This window comes from Zea mays, chromosome 6 (genome assembly GCF_902167145.1).
Source record: "Zea mays cultivar B73 chromosome 6, Zm-B73-REFERENCE-NAM-5.0, whole genome shotgun sequence".
Lineage (NCBI taxonomy): Eukaryota > Viridiplantae > Streptophyta > Magnoliopsida > Poales > Poaceae > Zea > Zea mays.
In genome coordinates, this window is record NC_050101.1 from 108,151,043 (window position 1) to 108,159,730 (window position 8,688).

Below are 8,688 nucleotides of genomic sequence, written 5' to 3' on the forward strand. Positions count from 1 at the left end.
ACACAATAATTCTAAGATTTAAATCTCTTTCACATGCTTTCAAATGAGATGCAATTTCCAGAATATGGTGAAGAACTAGTGGACTAGTTGGATAATAAACACCAGACAGAACAACAGTAGAGTCATAGTACAGTTCTAGAAACTCTAAAATCTTCTCAGCAACATACCAATGATTAGGAGGCAACAATTGTGACTCATAATGTGAATTGATGAAGACAGAAAAAACAGTTTTGTATGGGACCAAGTGTTTAAGCATCAAATAAGTAGAATTCCATCTAACATCCATATCCAAGCCAAATTTTCTGGGTCTAACACCCCTTGCTAAGCAGTACTCTTTAAATGTTGCTATTCTAGAATTAGAAGCATTTAAGAAATTAATTGCAGTTCTAAAATCTTCCAAAAAAGGTTTCAGTCTCTTCATTCCAGATTTAACAATGAGATTAATGATATGACAAGCACAACGTTGATGCATAAGAGTGTAGTTAGAAGAAGGATCAGGACCCAAATAACCAGCAGACAAAGGTGTCAATGTATCCATAGCCTTTGAATTAGAAGAAGCATTGTCTAGAGTGACAGAGAAAATCTTGTCAACCAGACAAAACTCCTCAACCACAACACCAATTCTTTCAGCAATATTTTGACCAGTATGTCTAACCTCAATAAGCCTAAGACCAATGACCTTTTTCTGTAATTCCCAATCAGCATTAACATAATGACAGACAACACTAATGTAGTCCTCCTTAGCATTACTAGACCAAATATCTGAGGTTAATGCAACCGAAGAAGTAGCAGGCAACACAGAATTGATAAGCACATTACGTCGTTCAGTGAAAAGCTTCAGAAGGTCTCTAGTGGTGGTCTGTCTAGACACTTTGGTAAACCTGGGGTTATGAGCATGGGCAATATAATCCTCCCAGGCCTGTGACTCACCAATACCTAATGGAAGGTCAAGCCTAGCAATCAGACGACACAACTCAGTTCGAGCAAAAATAGGATCATATTCCCAATTGTGTAGAGAACCATCAGGATTGAAAGCAAGCCTAGACTGGACCCTAGCAGCGTGATCAACCTTCTTCCTACAAGCTTTCTGGTGTCTAAGCAAATGCCCAGTACCAGCAGAAGATCTAGCAGATAAACGAGTCTTACACATTCTACAAATAGCAGCAATTCGAACATTGGACCCATTCACTTTCTCAAATACCTCATCAAAATCAACCCAGACAGTAGATTTACGCTTACCAACAGATGAGGTACCAGTACCACCATCGGTGCTGGTGGAGCCGTCCGGAGTATCGGTGGCCGTAGCAGGCCCTCCACCAGCGTTGGTCGGATTAGAACTTAGATCGATAGGAGCAGAGGTTAGATCGATACCGAGCAAAGCAGCAGCATCAGCCTGGATGTCGTCTTCGTCATCTGGGACAAGCCCTGTCGCGCGAAGGTCGTCGTTGCCGGTGACCGGATTGACATCGTCATCATCCGCCATGGCGACCTTCACCGCGGACGGCCGAACTCCAGCACCGTCCCTCAACGGAGCACGCAGTCGCCGTGCCCGATCTACCCCAGAGGAGGAAGACGAGGCATCAGCAACTGACCTACAAAAGAGCAGAACAATATACAGTTAGGGTTAGGGTTAGGGTTTACGAAAGATCTAGGGTTAGGGTTAGGGTTAGGGTTAGGGTTTACCTGTGCTACCGGAGCCCGATGCTGGAGAACACGGGGGCCACCCAGACGACACACGACAGACAGAGACCGATTAGAGACGACGACGAGCGGGGGAGGGCCGAAGGGGAGGGCGAGACGACAACACGAACTCACATAGTTCACCGAGAGAGAGGGGATTGGATAGGGGAGAGGGGTTAGGGTTAGAGAGGAGCTGGTGGATCGAGGTCACCGGCGTCGGGGACGGAAGCCGAGGTCGCTGGATCAGGGCGGCGCCGCGACGGAGGGGATTCACCGATTCGCCAAGTCAATCGCCGCCGAGTCGGGAGAGAGAGGGAGCAGGGAGCGAGCGGGTGCGAATGAGAGTGCGAGGGACTGAGAGGTGGGGCCCATGGGGCGAGGAGCCGAGGAGGTAAGGGGGCGGTTGTCCACGGCGTTGGCTACGGGCCCCGACCGGGCTGTCCGCACGGAGTAGGTCGTGCCGTGCCGGCCCACATGCCTGGCCAGCGGCCCAGGCACGGCCTGCTCCACTGGGCCGTGCCAGCCCGGGCCCATTTCATACGTGCCGGGCCGGGCGCGAACCGGGCCAAAAAAACGGGCCTCGGGCCGGGTTAACGGGCCCGTGCCTCATGTACATCTATAAGCAGCACATCGACCACGAGGACGGCGCACCGTGGGACGCCATGCCACCGACGCGGCCCAAGATAAAGATCATCCACATCATCACGCCGGAGATCATGAAGACCGACGTCGCCCACTTCCGGGCGTTCATGCAGCGGCTCACCGGCAAGCCTGCCTGCTGTTCCGACGTCACATCGACACCGCCGCCGCCGGTAGGGGAGAGGAGGAGACAGAGACGTCCAAGAAGAGGCGAGGCCGACACTGGCTCCGGTGACCGACGACGAGAGGAGCGGTTTCACGGTGCAAGGATTGGCGGCGACAAGGAGAGGAAGATCAAGTGCGAGGTGAAGGTGGAGGATCGGAAAGAGCTAGGCTTCGACGGGTATGAGTATGAGCTCGGCCGTAGCGACCTGTGGATGGACATGGACCTCAGCCCGGGAGGAGGGTTCTTGAGCTTCCTGTAAAAGGAGGAGGGCGTCTTCCAAGGCCTGGCCTGGCTGTTGACCATGACTTCTTGCAGCCCGGCCTTCGGCTCGTCCAGGATGGACTTGGTTGGTGAAATGTACGCATCTTGACAACAATTTCTAGGTCTAGAGCTTGAGGGATTTTTTTGTACGCCGTGAGGGATTATTTGCACTTTGGTCGAGACTTGAACCGATTGGTCATCCAGGTGCTTATATTTCAGACACTGAAGCGAATGTAAGCACCCAAATGACAGATCTAAAGGGGGAATAAATCAGAAGTGCATGACAATAATGAAAGGATTGATCAATCCCTGGAGGCTGGTCTCGCAATCCGAATGTAAAATGTCTGTCTAGCTCTGTACCGAGTGCTGTGTTAACCAAGTTGAATGTGAACCGGAAGGATCACAACAGTGACCCTCATCAATTAGATCATATCTCAAGATGATTAACCTGTTGTTCGCGCATTGTAGGATTGTAGGTACAGTACACCCTTGATCATATCTCAGTATCAAAAGCTCGAAAAAGCTCTAAAACCTGCAGCTCAAACAAAACTAGGCAGTCCTGACAAGGTCGACCTCTCTCTACGTATATGCCCCTTCTCTTTCATGAGCAGCGGTGTAGTTAAATGTAATTTTCAGTGGACATGCAGAATGCTCTGATTAAATGCTGCCAATGATATGAACAAACAGGTGGGTGGGTATGAATGTGTATGAAAGTGCCAAACAATAATTTCTTCGATTGATGGGAATAGCTAGCCCGGTTTTTTCTATGCCAACCCTCTCTCTATGTCAAAGTCTTTTGCTCGTCTGGATGGGTGTTGTACTGCTGTGTTCACAATATGCTGGCAGAGAACGACTCTTCATAAGATAATGGGTCTCTAGGCACTAGTTTGTTCGCTGCGTCTTTAATCTGGCTGCAGCTTCTACAGTATTTTATCTCTATTTATTGTAGCTGCAGCGGTCTGAACAGACTTTTGGCAGTTTAGCAAGTAATCGATGTTCTGTTATGTTCTGTTATATCCTAAACAAGATCCAGTGGTGTCCTTTTTATTGAGCAAACACATACGATATATGCTAGTCTAATATGTAGTTGAGGGAACAGACAGATACATGGCGGGTCGATGAAGAGATTTATCTATTATATCATTTACTCTTTGGGAGTGGTTTTCCTCCCAAAATGGCTCCAGCTTCTAGAGAAGCTTGGTGCGTTGTACAAGAAATTGTTTCCTCTTTTCTCCAAATGACCCAGAAGCAGCTGGGACAAGCCCTCCTATAGCTAAACTGGTCCTTATTAGTTTCCATTCAGCTCCAATGCTCCATGCCAATCAATGAACAGAAACTCAGAGGGAAAAAATATCTTGGTTCTTTTATGACACATCATCTCCCTAGAAAGAGAGCCTAGGGGTGTCATCTGCAAGCTTCGACCTCACTTTCTACCTTTCAACGGAAAAGTTGCTGTCAGTATTAACTAAAATGATTGTTTGACTTGCCTCTCTGAAAGTGTCGCATCTATCGGAAAAAATATACATCCAGGATGCAAAACCATCTCTCTGCATCCTCTCACATCCATCACTTGTAGATTAAACAGAAAAAAAAAGTGACCAAGCAGTAGTCTTTGATTTCTGTTTGTATGGACTTGTAGATGATAGATGTGAGAGGCTACAAAGAGACAGTTTTGCATCCGGATGCATATAATTTTCCCCCACCATCTCCTTTGTCTACATTTTGTTACCTCTCATTTACACCACTTACATTGGTTTAAAGATTTCAATTGGTCAAGTACTTTCGCATATCCCTCCCTCCAAAATTAAGATGTTGGATATGCGTCACAGTTGACAGTCCTACCTTTTAGTAGCTCCAAATATCAAATGCAGGTCCCAACTATGTGTCCAGAAGGGGTCTTAATTAGGCTGCCTCCAACATGCGGCAGCTAAAAGAAGCAGGCATTCAGCATGTTGACTGACATAGATGTTTTAGCTGTCCATCTATAATATAACACTTTCCAATGGTATAGCAAAAATAGCTTGTTTCATGCTCACTGACAAGAATGGCCCACCAATTTGCATCAGAGATGTCTGCTCGGTTCCTGCCCAGCCATAATAGCTTTTCTCTCACCTGCCATAGAATTTGGCTGCTCTGTTTGGCTACTCTGTTGGATGGAAAATACATGATGCTACAGTGAATATGAGTAGCCATAATAGCTTTGCATACGTTTTTAGCTGCTCCGTTGGAGATAGCCTTAGAGTTGTACATTTTTGTATCGTAGTATACGATTGTCTCCACCCAACCACCAGGCAGAAAGGTTAGGTTTAGAAAATTGTACAAGTTGATTTTTTTGGGGTCAATTTCAGAAGTCAACACACAGGGGATGCTAAATAAATCGGCAGTCCTTATCATGAAAGAGAGTTTCTGGAAATTCAGGAGCAGTTGTTTCATGTGTGAACTTGAACTATGAGATGTGGTAGTATGTAATTTAACCATTACGTTGGTACCAACCTATAAAGAAGTCAGGCACGCATGACATGCGGAGAGGTAAATTTTGCAATTTACATTGCATAGTTATCTTTTGGGATGAAGTACGACGAGATTATAAAAGAAGGTTCATGGAAGGTACGTAATAGTTACATGCATGCATCACTAAGGCACATATGATATTTATAAATGCGTCTATTTAACCATTGGAAACCCAAGTTGTTGTCCTTGATGAGTACCAGGGGGTGGCTAACCACTGAATTATCTCCTAATAAATTGTCAAACGAGACGCATTAATAAAGTTAGAAATTTTCTATTGGCTGGACCCAAGCCCATGAACTGAGTTTTTTTTTTAAAAAAAATGTGCAATTTATCAACCATCATGATCTCAAGCTGCGATGTGTCATGCAATGAGCATCAGCAAGTGCACTCTACACCTTAACGTTCCGTACATGGAGATTATTTACTTTTGAACGTAATGGCAAGAGCTTTATCTTTCAATTAAAAAGAGGAATATAATTGAGTGAGTTTTTTTTATAAAAAAGTCGGACCCGAAACCTACACAGAGTGCACAAACCACTTAGACAACAGTAGCCCCAACACAAAGTCGATCTAAAGTCATCGTTGTCGGACTCAATACAAGGGACGAGCAGCTCTAACTCCAAAAGACAGGCCACACATGGTCAAAGGAACTTAACGACGCATATACCCAAAATCCGACACAAGAGGAAGACTGCGGTGCGCCGTCGTTGCCAAACCTCAACACCTCACACGAGGCAGCTCCAATTCTTGACCAACGAGCATGATCCTTCGCCCCGCCTCTAGTATTTGCCCAACATCCAAAACAATTCGAGCTACGAAGAAGGGGGTTTCGCCTCAAGTCATCGTTGCCGAGCCACATCCGCTGACGTAGCAGCTTCGACTTCATGTTGCAAAATGCAGAACCCCGTCTTCACCTGCATACCAGACGCCGAGAAGCGAAAGCAATGATCGAAGGTGACGTTGAGGCCGAGACGAACTTCAATAGCGATGCCTTGAAGGAGGGGGAGTGAACTTCAATAGCGATGCCTTGTATGCTGGGCTAGCTGATACATGTGTGCTTGACCCAACTGTAAACTCATAATTAAGGCCAAGGGTTACATCGTCTAAACATGTGAGGTACTAAATAGCAAGTTGGTGATACTTGGACAGGGATAGATGCAGCCCTTCTGAATCCCGATCCTTCCTACTGGTTTCCCCCCAAATCCACACAGGCAGGTGCAGCCGTGCAGGCAACCCCTCCAAACCACTTTCCACTAGGCCGGCTGCTGCGCCTGTTTCCAGTCGTCCCCATCAAGCAAGTAGACCTACTTGTCCCAAAAGGACATGGAAGCTGATCAGTGTGTACTATATGCAGGCACTAATTGCAAAAGGGCACGACGATCTACCTTATATAAACAACAACCAAGCTCATCCTACTACACCAAAACCACAGCATCACCATCGTCCTCTTCTCTGCACCCGCTTCCCTGTTGGTTGTGCCGCTGCTACCTAGCTTGTCTCCACCCACACCCGCACCGCGCACATCAATGGGGGAGCACAACAACGATGGGGTGAGCAGCACATCAACCATGAGGACGGCACGCCCTCGGACGCCGACGATGCTGCCGCCGACGCGGCCCAAGATAAAGATCATCCACATCATCGCGCCGGAGATCATCAAGACCGACGTCGCCCACTTCCGGGACCTCGTGCAGCGGCTCACCGGCAAGGCTGCCTTCTGCGCCGCCACCGACGTCGTCACATCGACGCCGCCGGTAGGTGAGGACGATGAGACGGAGACGTCCAAGAAGAGGCCGAGGCCGGCACTGGCTCCGGTGGCCAACGACGAGAAGAGCGGTTTTACGGTGCAAGTGCAAGAAGAGACGGCGACCAAGAAGAGGAAGATCAAGTGCGAGGTGAAGGTGGAGGAAGGAGGCTTCGGTGGTTATGAGCTCGGCCGTAGCAACCTGTGGATGGACCTCAGCACGGGAGGAGGGTTCTTGAGCTTCCTGGAGGAGGACGAAGGCGTCTTCCAAGGCCTGGCTGCTGACATTGACTTCTTGCAGCCTTTTGGCTCGTCCAGGATGGACTTTGTTGGTGAAATGTACGCGTCTTGACAACAATTCCTAGGTCTAGAGCTTGAGGGATTTTTTTTTTTGGTGCGCCGTGAGTTGGTCGAGAGACTTGGACAGATTGGTCATCTGGGTGCTTATATTTCAGACAGTGAAGCGAATGTAAGCACCCAGATGACCAATCTAAGGGGGAAGAAACCAGGAGTGCAATGCCAATAGTGAATTATATGTGTGTAAGGGCCACTGGTGAAATCATATATAGTAAGATTGATCAATCTGGGGGCAGCTGGTCTCGCAATCCAAATGTGAGATGTGGACATGCAGCCAGAGAAAACTCTGATTAAATGCTGCCAAGGACATGAACAAACAGGTGGCTATGAATGTGTGAAAGTGCCAGACAATAATTTCTTTGATTGATGGGAATATGGTTTTTTATACCAACCCTCTCTCTCTATGTCAAGTCTCTTGCTCGTCTGGCTGGATCTATGTCAAGTCTCTTGCTCGTCTGGCTGGATTGGTGTTGTGCTTACAATATGCTGTGGTGTGTAAGTAGATAGGCTGGCAGAAAACGACTCTTGCATAAGATAATTAACAGGGCCCCTATCTAGCTAGGCACTAGGTTTGGCAGTTTAATAAGTGCTTGATGTTCTGCTAATACCCTAAACAAGAACCAGTTTATTTGTGTTCTTTTATTCAGCAAACACGTTATATGCGAGTAGAAAAGCCCTCCGATCCTAGCTAGAATGGTCCTTAAGGTCTTGTTCGTTTATGTCAGATTGCACCCGGAATCGTTCCAGCTAATCAAAGTTTATATAAATTAGAGAAACAATCTGGTTAGAAATTGTTTCGACACACCAATCCCAAACAACCGAACGGTACCTAATTAGTTTCCATTCAGCTCCATGCCAAACAATGAACATAAACTCTGGGAAAAAATATATCTTGGTTCTTTTATGACACATCATCTCCCTAGAAAAAGATCCTAGGGATGTCATCTGCAAGCTTCGAGGTTCGACTTCACTTTCTGCCCCTTGGAAAAAATTGCTTTCAGCATTAAACTAGTAAATGAGTGCTTGACTTGCCTCTCTGAAAGCGTCGCATCCATCGCCTCTCCGAGAGTAAGATGTTGGATATCCATCACAGTCGTCCTACCTTTTAGTACCTCCAAATATCAAATGCAGGTCTCAACTATATATGTGTCCAAAAGGGGTCTTTTAGAGTGGTACTTTTCTTTGTTTTGTAGTATACAAGTGTCTCCACCCAACCACCGGACAGAAAGGTTAGCTTTAGAAAATTGTACAAGTGGCTTCTTTTTAGTCGATTTCAGAAGTCAACACACACACGCACACAGGATGCTAAATAAATCACTTGTCCTCACCA

The 8,688-nt window shown here is 46.8% G+C and overlaps 2 protein-coding genes and 1 pseudogene across 2 annotated transcripts; 2 read left to right on the forward strand and 1 right to left on the reverse strand.

Annotated features, from left to right (window-relative positions):
• Positions 1-837: 837 nt before the first annotated feature.
• On the reverse strand, positions 838-2,214 carry LOC103631274 (uncharacterized). The gene is made up of 3 exons (XM_020540033.1): positions 1,955-2,214; positions 1,182-1,592; positions 838-919 (listed from the first exon to the last, which is right to left on the reverse strand). Exons 1-3 carry the CDS (start codon positions 2,212-2,214, stop codon positions 838-840), a joined length of 753 nt encoding a protein of 250 aa, XP_020395622.1.
• A 109-nt stretch (positions 2,215-2,323) lies between these two features.
• LOC103629722 (VQ motif-containing protein 25-like) lies at positions 2,324-3,135 on the forward strand (annotated as a pseudogene).
• Positions 3,136-6,681: 3,546 nt separating this feature from the next.
• Positions 6,682-7,583, forward strand: LOC100281794 (VQ motif family protein). Its single transcript, NM_001154714.2, has one exon. It carries the CDS (start codon positions 6,784-6,786, stop codon positions 7,351-7,353), a length of 570 nt encoding a protein of 189 aa, NP_001148186.2. The 5' UTR covers positions 6,682-6,783; the 3' UTR covers positions 7,354-7,583.
• Positions 7,584-8,688: the final 1,105 nt, after the last annotated feature.

What these genes read in the sequence shown, in the direction of transcription:
- LOC103631274 (XM_020540033.1), bottom strand. Translation starts at nt 2,214, where the DNA reads ATGGGCCCGGGCTGGCACGGCCCAGTGGAGCAGGCCGTGCCTGGGCCG. An exon ending in GCGATTGACTTGGCGAATCG is followed by an intron (nt 1,593 to 1,954) that starts GTGAATCCCCTC and finishes GCTCTTTTGTAG; the next exon opens with GTCAGTTGCTGATGCCTCGT. An exon ending in GTATTTGAGAAAGTGAATGG is followed by an intron (nt 920 to 1,181) that starts GTCCAATGTTCG and finishes GGTGAGTCACAG; the next exon opens with GCCTGGGAGGATTATATTGC.
- LOC100281794 (NM_001154714.2), top strand. Translation starts at nt 6,784, where the DNA reads ATGGGGGAGCACAACAACGATGGGGTGAGCAGCACATCAACCATGAGG.